The sequence below is a fragment of the Microchirus variegatus genome, assembly GCF_963457635.1.
Source record: "Microchirus variegatus genome assembly, chromosome: 1".
NCBI lineage: Eukaryota > Metazoa > Chordata > Actinopteri > Pleuronectiformes > Soleidae > Microchirus > Microchirus variegatus.
This window is the reverse complement of record NC_139802.1, coordinates 45,555,674-45,574,970: the sequence shown is the minus strand read 5'-3', so window position 1 is coordinate 45,574,970 and position 19,297 is coordinate 45,555,674. Positions and strand designations below refer to the sequence as shown.

General features: G+C 40.6%; 1 protein-coding gene across 1 annotated transcript in view; it reads right to left on the bottom strand.

Annotated features, from left to right (window-relative positions):
* Positions 1-19,297, bottom strand: part of dcc (DCC netrin 1 receptor) — a gene marked incomplete at both ends in the record, with an annotated part of 166,399 nt that overhangs the window by 68,612 nt on the left and 78,490 nt on the right. The window contains 3 exons of the mRNA XM_083910173.1: positions 738-932; positions 2,891-3,001; positions 7,573-7,714. Coding sequence (XP_083766299.1) covers positions 738-932; positions 2,891-3,001; positions 7,573-7,714 — 448 coding nt within the window. The remainder of the gene's footprint in view (positions 1-737; positions 933-2,890; positions 3,002-7,572; positions 7,715-19,297) is intronic.

The window sequence follows — 19,297 nt, the reverse complement described above, 5'->3', positions numbered from 1 at the left end:
AGACTTTAACGACAGGAAACTGAAGTTTGTAAACCACTCACTCTGCCACACCAAAGCCCACAGAGAAAATCAGTGATTTTAGCATCACAGTGAACACAGGAGCTGCTGTGTCAGCATTGGTACTAGCTGCTAATGTTAGCATCCATGTCGAGTAACTTGTACTATCATTCAGCATTACATTTTTTAATGCCATATTAGCATGTTAGCGTATAAAACACCTACTACGCAGCCTGAGATAGTTTCACACCCAGCAAAAACAAAATGGCTGCCAGCCGAGATACAAGCAAAAAACCCCACAATTTTAGTTACTTAGCTAAACACTTAGCTAATAAACGCTACGTCAGTTTAAGTCTACGACATCTTTATGACATGTTCACGTCTTTATTTCACTGTTAGACAGACTTTAACAACAGGAAACTGACGCTTGTAAACCACTCACTCTCCCACACCAAAGCCCATAGAGAAAATCAGTGATTTTAGCTCACGGGGAAACAGGAGATGCTGGTCCTCTGCTGCCTCGTGTGGTCACTTTGTGTCACTGAGTTAAGTCTCAATGAAATATTTCAAAAGCCGAATTCACTAAAATCAGTCATTGTAAGTTCGTGATGGAGGCAGCAGTGGATCAACAACTCCTGTGAACTCCTGTGTCTCTGTGATGTTAAAATCACTGGTTTTCTCTATGGACTTTGGTGTGGGAGAGTGAGCGGTTAACAAAGTCACCTCATTAAAAACCTCACCCAGGTTCTCGATGGAGTAGTATCTCTGCTTGCTGTCCACTCTGACCGTCTCGGCGTACGGACTCCCCACGCCGTAGCCGATGATGTAACCGCGGACCAGGATGCTGGGGCTGAGGGGCGGAGTCCAGGACATGATGATGCTGTTGGGCAGCGGCCTGACGTGCAGAGAGCTGGGCTGGTCCGGTACCTGGCTCTCTGACAAAAAAACACACGAGAAACAACCAAACATTACACCACAGAAGAAGAAAATTACAAAAAATAATGTTTTCCTCGTTAGCTTGCGTGTTTTAAGGCGCTTTAGCCCTGGTTAATAAACCCTAATCTATCCCTTTAAGCCTCCTGACCTCAGTGCTCGCTCAGCACAGCTAACATACGCTAGCCCTGCTAACAGATGCTAAACCTGTTAGCCGCGTACAAAGCCCTAACGAGCCCTGACACTTTGCGTTATTCCTCGGCGTCAGATTAGATCAGATTAGCGCGGTCTCCGTCCTCGGGGGAGGGAAACGCTGCACATCCTTTTATTGAGTGATAATCCATCCAAACCGGATTTGTGGCTCCCTCTGTCCCACGCTAACTGGAAACACGGTTAGCATAGATGTGTTTATGGTTGTTTATCTCCTGCTGACCAGAACGTCCTCAGCCCGAGGTCAACGCTCCGAATTATCGCAGTAAAAAAATTAACGTTCGTCTTTCTTTTAAACCGTTCTGTTTCCACTGCGTCTCAGTGTGGATTAATATTAACTTCTTGCTAAATAAAGAAAAAGAAGCATTTTCAATGACATCAAAGCATTAAATCAATTTATCAATTGATACAACGTTAAATTCATTATGGATTTTTGGGAAAAGCAAATAAAGCAACTCCAGAGAAAACACGGAATTAGCATCGTTTGCTAAAGTCGATTAGACGTGAAATGTTTGCTTGAGACATACTTCTATGCTAGCTAACTAACTAGTATCTATCTATCTATCTATCTATCTATCTATCTATCTATCTATCTATCTATCTATCTATCTATCTATCTATCTATCTATCTATCTATCTATCTATGCTAGCTAACCAGTATCTATCTATCTATCTATCTATCTATCTATCTATCTATCTATCTATCTATCTATCTATCTATCTATCTATCTATCTATCTATCTATCTATGCTAGCTAACCAGTATCTATCTATCTATCTATCTATCTATCTATCTATCTATCTATCTATCTATCTATCTATCTATCTATCTATCTATCTATCTATCTATCTATCTATCTATCTATGCTAACTAACTAGTATCTATCTATCTATCTATCTATCTATCTATCTATCTATCTATCTATCTATCTATCTATCTATCTATCTATCTATCTATGCTAACTAACTAGTATCTATCTATCTATCTATCTATCTATCTATCTATCTATCTATCTATCTATCTATCTATCTATCTATCTATCTAGTAGTATATAGTATATATATATATATAATAAACAGACCGCTCCACTGTAGGCTAACGCTAACGGCGCTAAAAGGAGCTAATGCAGCTAACGGAGCTAACTGGCAAACGGCGCCTGGACTCCAGGTGTCGCGGGAACGTAAACGCGACGACGTAACGCGCGTCTTTTTCCGGTCGGTCGTCGTGGAAACGCGTCGTGCGTTGGCGCGCGTTAGGCTATCGCACAGCGCTAACTGTCCTTGAAAGCAACTCAAAATGACTGAAGACATGATTGATGACGTCAACAAAACCTTTTATTTTATTATATTATTTTATTTATTATAAGTTAGCGGCGCGATCACTGTACGTTTCCCTTCGGGAGGTTACGGAGGCGTGTCCGATTCCGCTGACGGAATCAGCAAAGTCAAATGCTAATTTTGCTTCTTCGTAGATCAACAGCACCTTTCATCGTCCGCCCTTTAAAACGCTCCCCCATTTGTCTACAGGAATTCCCCTCCTTTCCCCTCCCCCATCCCTCCATCCTCCATCCTCCATCCTCCATCCTCCCCCTGAGGCAAATCATCCTTCCCTCCATCCATCTCAGCTCTTAACTGGTTAAATATGTATGAGTGTTGGGACACTGGAGATATTTACATGCTGTTGAACAGATTGCTGTTGCCCCCCCTCACCCCTTACCCCCTCACCCCCCCCCCCCACTCTCTGGTCTTACCGTCCAGGTCGTTCTCCGGCGTCTCGGCGGTGAACCAGTCGCTGGCTGGACCCGTGCCGTTGATCGTCATGGCGGAAACCTGGAAACTGTACTGGCTGCCTTTCTCCAGTCCTGCACAGAGGAGAAAACAACACAATATTAATACAAAATAAAGAAGAAGAAGAAGAATTTAAAGGTGACACATGTAAGAATGTGGCCAAAAACAGTTACTACACTCAAATTCAAAACACCGAGGTCTTTTAGGTTTTCGTTTTACTGACGTATCTGGCAACCCGTGGTTGCTCGGCAGCTGAGACTCTACTGACTGCAATGATTGGTAGACGGTGGTAGGTGGCGCCACCTGACGCCAAAACATAATTTTAAAAACATAAACAGGATTTGCAGTATTTCCATTCAGCTTTTTTCCTTGGCGCGGTTGATTTACGCATTAAAAACAGACGATGCGAAAAAGTCTCTAAATAAACGCATTTAAACGCTTTTGCGCCACCTGGTGTTCATCTTGGCGAACTCGCTACAGCATTTGAGGGAAACTCGGAAAGGCGCGTTTTTCTTTTACAGAATCTTTTCGGGGTAAGATTTAGTGCCGTCAAGCGGTAACGCGGCAACGGCGTTTAGCGGCGCCAACGTTGACGCGCGCGTTTCCACGACGACTGACGCGCGTGACGGTCGTGTTTACGTGACTCCCGATTGTTAAAATTAGTCTCTAAAGTAACGCTAAACTTTAAAAACAGAGGCACACATAGTTATTTGTAGCGCTGATAAACAGACCGCTCCACTTCGACTGTAGGCGCGGTAGCGGCGCGAAAAGGAGCTAATGCAGCTAACGCAGCTAATGCAGCTAACGGAGCTAACTGGTAAACGGTGCCTGGACGTCATGCGTGTCTATTTCCGGTCAGTCGTCATGGAAACTCGTCATGCGTTAACGCTTTTGCACAGCACTAGTAAGATTTGTGATACACGTTGACGTGAGCGTTAGCGGTGCTGGGTGGAGCATAAAGGGGAGGAGCTCTTACTCAGGCTCCTCCCCCCACAGAACTGGACAAAACACCGACTCTAAACGACTCATTTTGTCATCGATTCACCGTTCAAACGAGACATTTCGGAACTTCGTCGTTTCCGGAAACACTTTCCTCAACATTTCACGGACTCAATGACTGTGAGAATATAATCGATTACGAGCGTAATCGTTAGTCGCGGCCCCAGACTGATGAATCGCAGAGCAGCGAGCGTCGTCACGGCGAATTTGTCGCTCCATGTGTGTTAAAGCAGTAAAAGCCACTGAGGCTCGGTCATTAACGGGCGAGAAATTGAGCTCAGAAGCTTAAACAATTGATTTCATAATCGTTTTTCCCCCCCGAGTATGAAATGTGTTTATTAATCACGCCTCGCGACCCTAAATGTTGTGTTCGTCTGCGAAATACTTTTGAAAACCGAGTGAAACAAGCTAACGGGAGCGCGGCCGCGGATTAGCTAATGACTGATGTGGCAGAGTCAAGTCTCATCGGCGAATCTTATTTATTGAAATTCTGTGTCTTTCTTATTCGCAGACAGTAAAAAAAAAGAGGTGATTAGTGCTGACACACACACACATTCTTGTACTTGCTGCATACTGAGGACTGGGTTGCTGACAAAGTGAGGACCAGCATTTCCACTTTATAAATCAACACAATTATAAATATTTACTTCATGAATGACATCTACAAAGAACTACTGGGTGCAGTACCATAAAATGTCTGCAGGTGGAGCCCCAGAGCAAAAAGGTCTGGAAAACTTTTAAGATTTTTTTTTTTTTTTAATATTTGGTCCAAAATTTGACAAAAACGTCATACTATATACTATGTCGTCCAAAATTTGAAAAACAAAATTAACGAAAAATTTTGGTCCACAATTTGACAAAAACTTCATACTATACTATGTCGTCCAAAATTAGAAAAAAAAAATTTGACCCAAAATTTTTGGTCCAAAATTGGACGAAAACCTCATATTATACTATGTCATCCAAAATTTGAAAAAACAAACAAACAAAAAAAAATTTTTGGTCCAAAATTTGACAAAAAACGTCATACTACACTATGTCGTCCAAAATGTGAACATTTTTTTGGACAAATTGAGTATAGCATGTTATAGCAACCTAAGGAAGTGATTTCAATGAAAACAAAGTGAGGACCGGCCAAAATGTCCTCACTCTGTAAAAATGACCTCATTTTGTTGGTTAAAAACCCTCACTGGTCCTCAGTATGCTGCAAGTACAAGAACACACACACATTCTTGTACTATTCTTGCACACTGAGGACCAGCATTTCCACTTTATAAATCAACACAATTACAAATATCTACTTCGTGAACGTCATCCACAAAGAACTACTGGGCGCAGTACCATAACATGTCTGCAGGTGGCGCCCCAGTACAAAAAGTGTGTAAATCCACCTGGGCTGAAAAAATGGGTTTTGTTTACAAACTACAAAGGAAGTGATTTCAACGAAAACAAAGTGAGGGTCGGCCAAAATGTCCTCACTTCGTAAAAATGACCTCACTTTGTTGGTTAAAAACCCCTCGCTGGTCCTCAGTATGCCGCAAGTACAGGAACACACACACACACACACACACAAACACCTGTCACTGGGGAATGAATTCCTGCGAGATGAAGACAGATGAAGATAAACATCAGTGGAAAATAATGAAAAGGAAGATCAGTTTCATTCAAATCCTGCAAACCTCGGATTGAAATTATAGCTCGTGGCAGTTTGAGCGCACACACACACACGCACACACACACACACACACACACACGCGCGCGCACACACACGTAGATGTGAGATAATGCAAATGCAGGAGGAAAAAAAAAAACAATGTTCGCTGTGTCGCCCACGCTTTCGCTCTCTCTCTCACACACACACACACACACACACGCACACAGAGGATTTACTCTTTGTTTGAACGTTCATGTTGGAGGACGTCGTCGGCCTCAGGTGAAAACATTCTCTTCTTTCCCTCTCGCACACGTTAATATATTTGGAAACCAGAACACGCGTTACGGCACAATCTTTTTTTTGTACAGTTTTTTTTCATTTTTATAACGTAGATTTGGTACAAAACAAACTTATTTTATAGGAAAATAACGAGAGCACAGACTTCTCTAGCTATTAGCATCTACCGTCCTGAAATTTAGCCCAAAGGTAGAGTGTCTAATCCCGCATGGACACGTCAAATTTCGTTCAAATCCGACAAATTTTGACGGAGATACGATAAAGAGAATTTACGATTTTGCCCATTGAAAGATATCAGGATTTCTTGGAAACGTAATCGTATTTTGTGACGTCACCAGTGGCTCGATTCTTACCAAAATTGAATGGGAACATACTGGTGTGATTAACTACCCGTCACAAAACAATCTGATTTTTTTGCACAGTTTTTCATTTTTATAACGTGGATTTGGTCCAAAATGAACTTATTTTATAGAAAATGAACGAGAGCACAGACCTCCACCATGACCTGGACATAATGTCACCTTCTGGATCCGTGTAGAACTTCACCTCCTTATAGCTATTAGCATGTACCATCCTGAAATTTAGCCCAGCAGTAGAGTGTCTAATCACGCATGGACACGTCAAATTTCGTTCAAATCCGACAAGTTTTGACAGAGATACGATAAAGAGAATTTACGATTTTGCCCATTGAAAGATATCAGGATTTCTTGGAAACCTAATCATGATTGTGACGTCACCAGTGGCTCGATTCTTACCAAAATGGAATGGGAACAAACTCGCGTGATCAACCTCCCGTCACAAAAAAATCATATTTTTTTGTACAGGTTTTCATTTTTATAACGTAGATTTGGTCCAAAACTAACTTATTTCAGAGGAAATTAACAAGAGCACAGACCTCCACCATGACCTGGACATAATGTCACCTTCTGGATCCGTGTAGAACTTCACCTCCTTATAGCTATTAGCATGTACCATCCTGAAATTTAGCCCAAAGGTAGAGTGTCTAATCACGCATGGACACGTCAAATTTCGTTCAAATCCGACAACTTTTGACGGAGATACGATAAAGAGAATTCACAGTTTTGCCCATTGAAAGATATATCGGGATTTCTTGGAAAAGTAATCATGATTGTGACGTCACCAGTGGCTCAATTCTTACCTAAATTGAATAGGAACATACTCGCGTGATCAACTACCCGTCACAAAAAATTCAGATTTTTTTGTAAAGTTTTTAATTTTTATAACGTAGATTTGGTCCAAAACAAACTTATTTTATAGGAAATTAACAAGAGCACAGACCTCCACCATGACCTGGACATAATGTCACCTTCTGGATCCGTGTAGAACTTCACCTCCTTATAGCTATTAGCATCTACCATCCTGAAATTTGGCCCAAAGGTAGAGTGTCTAATCACGCATGGACACGCCAAATTTCGTTCAAATCCGACAAGTTTTGACGGAGATACGATTTTACGGTTTTGCCCATTGAAAGATATCGGGATTTCTTGGAAACGTAATCATGTTTTATGACGTCACCAGTGGGTCGATTCTTACCAAAATTGAACGGGAACATACTCGCGCGATCAACTACCCGTCACAAAAAAATCAGATTGATCCGTTAAAAAAATAAAAAAAAATAAAACGGCAGACAGGAAGTTGCTAACACAAGGACAAACGTACAAACTGGAGCCTCACCTGTGAACAGGAACCAGAAGTTGTTGGGTTCGATGGCCTCTTGGTCTCCACGGCGACCCGTCTTCCGGTATTTGATCTTGTAGGCGGTGATGAGGCCGTTCTGGGCGCTGCGCACGGGCGGCTGCCATGACACCTTGATGCTCTGGAAGACAGAGAATAGACAAAGACGACGATGTCAATCGAGCCGAGGCGGCGCCATTTTGGCAGGAAGCGGCGCTGTGCGTACGCGCAGCCACGTATGCGGCACAAAAACTCAATGTTAGGTTGTCTGAAAATGAGGCTCTCTGCGTCCCGTTACACTGCCACCTATAGGTGTGGCATGGTCATGACAGCATATTTATGTGGGTTGGTGTCGATTCAAATTGGATATCAGGAAGTGTCGTTAAAAACAACTTTAAATGATTGACGACACTATGACGTCAATAAAACCTTTGTTTTATTTGGTGCGATCACTGTAAGTTTCCCTTAAGTTTCCCTTAAGTTTCTCCTTAACGACCGACCAGGAATCTGTGAATTTCGCCGTCGTACAGACTATTTACTTAAGTATCTTGTTTTGTTTTTTATAACGTGCTTTTATTACGACGCGTAAGTGTCTTCTGGAGAACGAGGGCAAAGTTTATTAGAAAGTCGAAAGACATAATGGAACAAAGTCAATAGCCATTAAAAAAGCACCAGGGGGCAGTATACAGATCAGTTATGTTCAGTTAGAGTCAGGTTCTGTGATATACAGTATTTACTCAATCTGTGGATTTAAAATGATATATGTATATATACATACATATATATACATATAAACATAAATACATATATATATACACACACATATACATATATACACACACATATATATATATACATATATATACTGTACATATAACATATATTTACATATAACATATAAATACATATATATACACATATATATATATACACACACACAAACATATATATATATATACTTTAAACTAAAATCCTGTGTGTACCTGGGTCTTTAAATAGCTTGTGTTTCAGCATGTGTGTATTTGTACTTATGTGTGTGTGTGTGTGTGTGCGTGTGTGTGTAGCATGAATCTTAAGTACTTTATTTGCATGTTAACAACCCACCCCTGACTCACACACACACACACACACACACACACACACACACACACTTGCTCGGCCTCTGGTGTGTTCTGCGGCGGCTATCAACCATGCTAATGTACTACACATACGTGTGTGTGTGTGTGTGTGTGTTTGTGTGTGTAATAAAAAAAATCAAGATTAACGACATAAGAAATGAACCAACGTCGTCTTTTCTCCATCTCGTCACATATTTTATCTTTTCACGGTTCGTCACTCTTGTACGCAACGAAATTAAAATGTCCAAAAAAACCTAGCTTGGCGCGAGGCCGCTAATCAAAGCTAGGACACTCGTTCCCAACATTATGACGTTGTTATGGGAACCAAAATGGACGATGACATTACAACAAAAAAAAAAAACCTAGGTAGATTTAGCTTTAGTGTTAGCATAAGCGCTAACCCTAGGAGAGTTTTCACGGGTGTGTGTTCGTGAGATGCTAATACGCGCTAATTCTGCTAAAAACATGAATCACAAGTTAACTTAGAACTTAGTTAATTTGCTTAATTTTGCGGTAATTTTTACGCAAACCAATCGGCTGCAAAAAATCTCCCGACATTAGTGTTCGCGATTTGATTTAAGCTTTTATATTTGCTGTTTTTGCTGTGAACCGTGTTAGCATTAGCTTTAGCACCGGGGAATTGTTCGTGTGTCGAGTTATTGACGTGAAAATGGATAAAACAACATTGTCGTCCAGCGCATTTGTACTTTTATACTCACATATTAATCTTATCCTTGGCATTTTTATAATTATTACACATTCTTCATCGACTTATTCTATTGGATGAATTAAAATAAATTTTTACAAAAAAAAAAAAATATATATATATAGATATATATAAAATATAACTATATACTTATAGCACTGAAAGTACATCAGGAAAACACAAAAATGTCACATGGTCGTGGTTCTGATGAGGGACAGGAAACAGAACTTTAAAAATGTAAAGTAATTAAATCATAAAAGGAAAAAATGAACATAGACTAATCTGATTGGGACAGTATTAATGTGTGTGTGTGTGCGTGTGTGTGTGCGTGTGTGTGTGTGCGTGCGTGTGTGTGTGTGTGTGTGTGTGTGTGATGGGGTCGACGAGCAGTTTAAATATTCAGCGACTGTTACTGTGACAATGTTCACGGAGGAATTCATTAACATTTAGCTGCACCTGTTCCCTCTGCTGCTCCTCATCCTGCTAATTGATTAAAGCAGAACTGATTACTGAGAGGGAGGAGGAGGAGAGAGAGGGAGGAGGAGGAGGAGGAGAGAGATGGAGGAGGGGGTAATATTAAATAAAAATGTGTGTGACGACCACATTCCTTCATACTCCCTCCCTCTGTGTGTGTGTGTGTGTGTGTCACTGTGGTCGAGTGTCATCATGCACTTCATTAACCAATTAGCCTGTTTGACAGGACACAGTTGGATGTGCCGTCTCTATGGAAACGACACAGAAGTCGCTCTCGTGTTGGGACTCAAACTCCCACAGAGACACGAGGAGGACGGCGGCGATGATGACGCCATGACACCTGCAGTTCAACGGCTACTGTAGCTACAACAACAACAACAGCTAAAACATCTGTAGCTACTGTAGCTACAACAACAACAGCTAAAACATCTGTAGCTACTGTAGCTACAACAACAGCTAAAACATCTGTAGCTACTGTAGCTACAACAACAATAGCTACAACAACAGCTAAAACATCTGTAGCTACTGTAGCTACAACAACAACAACAACAGTTAAACATCTGTAGCTACTGTAGCTACAACAACAACAGCTAAAACATCTGTAGCTACTGTAGCTACAACAACAATAGCTACAACAACAGCTAAAACATCTGTAGCTACTGTAGCTACAACAACAACAACAGTTAAACATCTGTTGCTACTGTAGCTACAACAACAACAGCTAAAACATCTGTAGCTACTGTAGCTACAACAACAGCTAAAACATCTGTAGCTACTGTAGCTACAACAACAACAGCTAAAACATCTGTAGCTACAACAACAACAACAGCTAAAACATCTGTAGCTACAATAACAACAGCAGCTAAAACATCTGTAACAACTGTAGCTACAGTAACAACAGCAGCTAAAACATCTGTAACAACTGTAGCTATAATAACAACAGCTAAAATGGCTACAGCTACTGTAGCTACAACAACAGCTAAAACAACAGCAGCTAAAACAGCTACAGCTACTGTAGCTACAACAACAACAGCTAATATGGCTACAGCTACTGTAGCTACAACAACAACAGCTAAAATGGCTACAGCTACCGTAGCCACAATAACAGCTAGATATAATAGCTAGAGCCACAACGTCTACAACAGTTACAGCTACTATAGCTACAATAACAACAGCCGCAGCATCTGTAAGAACAACAGCTAAAATAGCTAGCAAACAGCTACTGTAGCCACAACAAGAGCTAAACCAGCTACAGGAGCAGTAGGCTACGACTAACCCCAATTGGGGGACCCGGTCGCCCACGTTTCTGGGTCTAACGCATCATCACTTTGTCCAGAACACACTCCATACTAGAGACAGAGACATGGCTCAAATGCGCCATCTAGAGTTGTTTTTTGGAATGGAAAAGACATAGCATTATGCAGGAACCTCGTTTATGCACCTTCTGCACGCGTCGTATTAAGAATTAGGAGTTTTGACGGCGCTAATTTATATACACGAGTGTTTCCTAACCTTCGCCGTTACACGCGTTTGGGTTTTTCCGCATCCGCGCTCGACACCTTCACAGTGAACTTTCCCCTGAAACGCACATGGCCGCGTGTTCGTTAGCCCGTTGCGTTTCATCTATTTCTGGTGCGCCGACTTGAACTAAAACGGGCTCCGCGGATTAATTAAGGTTCGCTTTTCAGACGTACTCTGCGCCGCGCGGATTAGAGGTGGCGTCGCCTCGGGGGGGTTTGCGCCGTAACGTAACACCCGATCGTTCCTCTGCGCGGCTGCAGCTGCTTTGTATTCAGACGGAAAAGACGACAAAAAAAAAAAAAAAAAAAAAAGGGAAAAAAAGCGAGAGGGCGAGAGAAGCCGCGGCCTCGTTCACCGACCTTCAAACAGAATCCGTCTGTTTTAATTTTCCCTCCGAGGGAAAAACACAGGAGGGTCTGATGATGATGATGATGATGATGATGATGATGATGATGACGGCGACACCGATTATAATAAGTAAGGATAATTATGAGACTTTAACATCAGGAAACTGACTCACTCTCCCACACCAAAGCCCATAGAGAAAACCAGTGATTTTAGCATCACAGGGACACAGGAGCTGCTGTTCCTCTGCTGCCTCGTGTGGTCACTTTGTGTCACTCAGGGAAGTCTGAGCGAAGGTTTCAAAAAGTCGAATCGTCAAAATAAGTCATGTGAACTCGGTGATGGAGGCAGCAGTGGATCAACAACTCCTGTGTCTCTGTGATGTTAAAATCACTGGTTTACTCTATGGGCTTTGGTGCGGGGAGAGTGAGTGGTTTACAAACTTCAGTTTACACAAGGAAAAGTCAGTCTAACAGTGAAATAAAGACGTGAACGTGTTCTTAAGACATCGTAGACTTAAACTGACGTAGAGTTTATTAGCTAAGTGTTTAGCTAAGTGGCTAAAATTGTGTGTATCTCGGCTGACAGCCATTTTGTTTTTGCTGGGTGTGAAAGTATCTCAGGCTACCTAGTAGCTAGGTGTTTTATACGCTAACATGCTAATATGGCATTAAAAAATATAATGCTGAATGATAGTACAAGTTACTCGACATGGATGCTAACATTAGCAGCTAGTAGCAATGGTGACACAGCAGCTCCTGTGTCCCTGTGATGCTAAAATCACTGATTTTCTCTGTGGGCTTTGGTGTGGGAGAGTGAGTGGTTTACAAACTTCAGTTTCCTGTTGGAAAAGTCTGTCAAACAGTGAAATAAAGACGTGAAACATGTTATAAAGACGTCGTAGACTTGAGATCCAGCCTGAAACACAAAGTTTGTGTCACTTTGTCAAACCACTCACTCTCCCACACCAAAGTCCATAGAGAAAACCAATTATTTTAACATCACAGCGACACAGGAGTTCACAGGAGTTGTTGATCCACTGCTGCCTCCATCACTGACTTACAATGTCTTATTTTAATGAATTCGGCTTTTGAAATCTTTCATTTAGACAACGCTATGACACAAAGTGACCACACGAGGCAGCAGTAGACACAGCAGTGTCCTGTGTCCCTGTGATGCTAAAATCACTGGTTTTCTCTATGGGCTTTGGTGCAGGGAGAGTGAGTGATTGTGGAACTGTGGATCAATAATGCTAAAAAAGCAGCTTTTTTCATGAGCCTAAGCCTGGATGCACTCGCGCTGTCAGGGTACGAGCTTTAAATCGTTCAAATTGAACCTTTAGAAATATATATATATATATATATATATATATAAATAAAAAACAAAAAATTCTGCTGAGCTGTTTCACAATTCATGTAAAAAAAAAAAAAAAAAAAAGGTTTGAAAGAGCGAGAGGAGGGGGGAGGAGCTGAAAGTTTAAACTGAGACTGGAATTAATTGAATGGCTTTATCCTCTGTGTGTGTGTGTGTGTGTGTGTGTGTGTGTGTGTGTGTGTGTGTGGAGATGCATACAGAACACCTCATCTGCCCTGTGACCTCCACACACACACACACACACGCACACGCACACACACACGCACACACACGCACACACACACACGACGAGATTGTGCCTCTCACCCAAAGGACATGAACAAACAATCACAGATTGAATTCAGGGAGTGTTTATTCACCTGTGTGTGTGTGTGCGTGCGTGCGTGCATGTGTGTGTGTGTATGCGTGTTTGTGTGTGTGTGTGTCAATGTCCTCTGGGTAAAAGGAGCTCAATCATGTGCAGAACAGACAGTCTGTGTTTGCTTCTGTGATACAAATGCAACACAATGCCGTGTGTGTGTGTGTGTGTGTGTGTGTGTGTGTGTGTGTGTGTGTGTGTGCGTCACACTCCTAATGTAAAGCCACGTTTCCAGCACTGACACGCATTATTCACGCTTACACCTGTTCAAGCTCAACGCAAACACGTCAGCGGCCGCTGAAGAAAGACGACGTGAGCGCGCCGTTATAGGCCGTCTGTTCAGAGTATTTTACATCTATTTCCGTGCACAGGCGTCTCTGCATAGAGAGGAAAATACCCCAGTGAGCGACAGTTCTGATGATGATGATGATGATGATTATAGACGGTAATCTCTGCCCCTGAGCTGACACCTCAGTCTGACTCGCTGCGTCGAAACGAGGAGTTAAAGTTTTTCTAATTGAGGGTCTGAGCGTTTGAAATGAGCGCAAATCCAGCGACTGAAAGCACGGAAATCTGCATAAATCCACTGACGCTGCTGCAAAGACGCGGAACAACCTGGTATAAAGACTGCAGAGAGTGCAAAAGCTTCAGTTCGGTACAGGACGGCACCTTTTTTACGGATTGTGTTGAAATAACCAGATCCAACTGTTCCATTCTTTAGCACCTAGCGTAGCGCTTAGCTGCGGTACGTGTTTGTTTGCGTTTCTATTCCGAACGGTACAGAAACAACAACCGCTGAACAGCTACAACAGTAAGAGCTATAGCTACTGTAGCGATAACAGCAGCTACAACTGCTAAACAGCTACAGCGACAACAACAAGAGCTACAGCTACTGTAGCGACAACAACCGCTAAACAGCTACAGCTACAACAACAAGAGCTACAGCTACTGTAGCCACAACAGCAGCAGCTACAACAACAAATGCTAAACAGCTACAACGACAAAAGCTACAGCTACTGTAGCTACAACAACAGCAACTACAACAACTGCTAAACAGCTACAGCTACAACAACAAGACCTACAGCTCCTGTAGCGACAACAGCAGCTACAACAACAACCGCTAAACAGCTACAACAACAAGAGCTTCAGCTACTGTAGCGACAACAACAGCTACAACAATAACCGCTAAACAGCTACAGCTACAACAAGAGCTTCAGCTACTGTAGCAACAACAACAGCAGCTACAACAACAACCGCTAAACAGCTACAACAACAAGAGCTTCAGCTACTGTAGCGACAACAACAGCTACAACAATAACCGCTAAACAGCTACAGCTACAACAAGAGCTTCAGCTACTGTAGCAACAACAACAGCAGCTACAACAGCAAGAGCTAAACAGCTACAGCTACAACAACAATAGCTAAAGCTACTGTAGTGACAACAGCAGCTACAACAACAGCTACAACAATAACCGCTGAACAGCTACAGCTATAACAACAGCTACGGCTACTGTTGCGTCAACAACAGCTTCTGTAACTACAACAATGGCTACAGCTACAACAACACAAGTTACTGTAGCAACAACAACCGAATGGACTGACTCATAACTGAATTGAGCTAAGTTCAAGTTCCTACGTTAAATTATGTTGAACTAGTTCAGAAGCTGAAAATGTGTGTTTTCAAAGAAGTTTTCGATTCATTTAATACAGACAAAATTTGGAAAAAACAACATAATTTTTAAGAAATTGGGAAATATTACAATTAGAAATTACAACATTACGTATAATTGACAAAGTTTTTAAAGATTTAAAAAAAAAATTACGTTGACATATGAGGAACAAGTAAGAAGCAGAAAATATGTTGTTTTTACGACGTTTTCAGATTTTTTAGCCGAAGAAAAAGTTTGCAGGAAATAATGAAATATTCCACATAGAAATGAAGAAAAAAATCAAGTCCCAATTAAGAGAGAAAGTTTTGAAGTTTCTATGTTGACATACGTGAAATATTTAAATGGCAGAAGAGGAAGAAGAAGTAGAAGAAAAAGAAAATGGCCGACACACAGAGAGCTGAGTACAGAGGAACAACAGAACTAATGATGTGTGTGTTTGTGTCAAAGTCCCAACTGGATAAAAACTTTTTCTTCTACTTTTTCTTCTCTAACAAAATAAAGGATCACAGATCACAAAACCTTCTCTAAATAACTGCAGCAGATGTGAGAGAAACTCTGTTACACAACCTTAAATATTCTACATTAAGCACAAAAACATCTTTGATTCCTCAGAATTAGTTCTGAACCAGTGAACACGGACACACTTGATATTAACCAGCTGTTGTTTTTGATGTGTTTTTAAGTCAAATTCGATCTTTTTAGGAAATTAGTCGTGATTAATCTTAATCTGCTCCGATATTTCAGTCTCGTTCCTCAACTCTCAGAGAAGTGAGAAAATGATGGTAACTAATTTCCTGAACCAGAGAAACATTCAGCGGCATTTAAGCTTCTTTTTGTGTTGGCTAGCTTTTTGTTTAGCTTGTTTCTTGCTCACTAGTTTGTTGTTAGCTTGCTAAGTTGTAGTTGGCTTGTTGTTTGTGTGTTAGCTCGTTTGTTGTCGGCTTTGTGTGTTGTCTATTGTTAGCATGTGTGTGTTAGCACCTTTGTTGGTAGTATTTTGTGTTACAGCATATTTGTCTGTTAACGTGTTTGTTTTTAGCTTGTTTGTCTGTTGTTAGCTTGTGTGTGTTAGCACCTTTGTTGGTAGTATTTTGTGTTATAGCATATTTTTCTGTTACCAAGTTTGTTTTTAGCTTGTTTGTTGTTTGTCTGATGTTAGGGTGTTTGTTAGCTCCTTTGTTGGTAGTATTTTGTGTTATAGCATATTTACCGTTAGCTAGTTTGTTGTTTATCTGTTGTTAGCTTGTGTGTGTTAGCGCCTTTTGGTAGTATTTTGTGTTACAGCATATTTGTCTGTTAGCAATTTGTTTTATAGCTTGTTTTTTGTTTGTCTGTTGTTAGCTTGTGTGTGTTAGCGCCTTTGTTGGTAGTATTTTGTGTTACAGCATATTTGTCTGTTAGATAGTTTATTTTTAGATAGTCTTCCTCCGTTAGCTGTGACTGAACATTGATGTTAGCTAGTTTGTGTTTAGCTTGTTTGTCTATTGTTAGCTTGTGTGTGTTAGCGCCTTTGGTAGTATTTTGTGTTATAGCATATTTGTCTGTAAGCTAGTTTGTTTTTAGCGTGTTTGTCTGTTGTTGACTTGTGCGTGTTTGCTCCTTAGTTGGTCGTATTTTGTGTTATAGCATATTTGTCTGTTAGCTAGTTTATTTTTAGATAGTCTTCCTCCGTTAGTTGTGACTGAACATCGAGGAAAAAACCCTCAGTACGTGTTTTTTACCTCTTAAAAATCCTCTCGGAATCACTTAAATCCCCACGTTTGTTGTTAAAACTGAAAGTGGACATGAAATGTACAGGAAGGAGTGAAGATAAGTACACCTTAGAGTAAAAGTACATGTATATTTAATGCGTTGTATGAAGGAGAGGAACAAACGAAGCTCCTCCTGAGGCGCTAAAGCGAGAGTTTTCATATTTGATTCTGCAGAACCTTCGTCAGCCGTCAGACTCTTTAGCGCATTGGTTCTCAAAGTGCAACATTTCTGGCGGCCTCGCAATGAATTACAGTTGATAGTTTTAATCCAGGAGCTACTAAGCTTGTTAAATGTTTATTGGACATTACTGGATACAGACCAATAAGTGTAAACTGTATTTACTATGTCATCAAATTTTGGATGACATAGTGACAAAGTATAGTATGACGTTTTTGTCAAATTTTGGCATTTAAATTTTTTCCCAAAAATGTGGGACGGCATATATGTAATTTTTGTCAAATTTTGGACCGACATTTTTTTTGAAAAAAAATGTCAAATTTGGAACAGCATAAATTAAGTTTTTGTCAAATTTTGGACCAGATTTTTTTGGGGATTTTTTTTTTTCAAATTTGGGACCACAGTATTGTACAACGTTTTTGTCAAATTTTGGACCGAAATTTTTTTTGAAAAAAAAAATCCAAATTTGGGACGACATTGTATTGTAAAACGTTTTTGTCAAATTTTGGACCGAAACTTAAAAAAAAAAAAAAAAAATGTAAAATTTGGGACGACATAGTATTGTACAACGTTTTTGTCAATTTTGGACCAAAAACTGTTTTCCCCCAAAAATTGTAAAATTTTGAACGACATAGTATTGTACGACGTTTTTGTCAAATTTTGGACCAAAAATAATTTTTTTTTTAAAAAAATCACATTTTGGACGACGTAGTATAGTATGTCTGTTTTGTCAAATTTTGGACGCCATAGTTATTACAAATGGGATTTCTTTCAGTTTTTTTTCCTTTGGTGGCCCTCAGTCCAATGTTGGGTTCCTAACTTGGCCTCAGGTATCAAAACTTTGAGAACCCCTGCTTTAGCGCCTCCTCTGTTTAATCAACGTCTGAACGAGTCTCCGTGTTCTGGTGAGTCGCTGTGATCGCTCGGACGAGGACGCGACAACAAACAACAAACGACTTATTCCTGAGACGGCGGCAGATTTTAAAGAAGTGTTTCAGTTTCCTGGATTTTCCCAGAATCCACTGCTGATCCTGACTCTGACAGACAGACAGACACACAGTGACCCTGGCAAGACTCTCCAGAGGATTCTGGGTAAAATACAATACAATAAAATAAAATAAAATAAAACCCACAGAATCCACACACTGTAAACTCTGGGCTGTGTGTTCAACCAAGCGTTCAACAACACACACACACACACACACACACACACACTGACAGAAGCACTCGACTGCAGGGAAGTTGAGGAAAATGTCAGATTTGTCTGAAAAGTTTGTTTGACAGAGGGAAAAAGAAAAAAGAACGAAAAACAGTGGAGACGAGAGCAGAAAGATTCACATTTTTCCGTCTTCAGCTGCAGAGAAAACGCAATTAAAGAGAGAGAAAAAGAGTTCACGGAGAATTTTCCATTGACGAAATTACATTTTTGCGTTGATATTATTTCAATTTGATCAGTGACTGATTATCACGGAGCTGCAAAAAAAAATAAAAAATTTCTACGCGGTGTTTGGCTAAATATTTCTCTTTCATGGACAATTTAAAACGCTTTAAAAACCTTCTTGACTATTTGCAAAATATCGTAACCGGCGTTTTACCAAATTACCGTAATAACCGCGCATTAGCGCTGATGTGCAACTCGACTCAAAGTGCGCAAAACGCGTCGTCTGCGATACGCTCGGTGCTTAAGGGTTATAAAATTAAATAAATTAAAATGTGAGTCATGTCTCTGTGACCACACGTCCACTAGAGGGCACTGTCCAGAGCCTGGGGGCCGAACTAAGTTTGGACAAAAGTTCTTAATTGGTAATTTACCAGAAAACACTTGAAAACATGACGTTTAGATCCAATGCGTATAGTGACATCTAATGGTGAGATACTGAAAGTGTTGTGGATGTTTCATCTTTAAATCGAATTTAAGTAACGTTGTCTGTTGTTAGCGTATGTGTGTTAGCTTGTTGTTGCTGGTAAGTTTGTGTGTTAGCTAGTTTGTGGTCAGCTTGTGTGTGCTAGCTTATTTTAGTTGGTAGTATATTTATGTGTTAGCTTATTTGTCCGTTACCTAGTCTGTCGTTAGCTTGTGTTAGTCTGTTAGCTAGTTAGCTGTGTGTTTTTGTTAGTAGTATATAGCACCTAGCCACTGTTTACTCTAATTTACCGTTTCCATTATCATTTTGTCTGTTGTTAGCTTGTGTGTGTTCGCGTCTTTGTTGGTAGTATATTTATGTGTTAG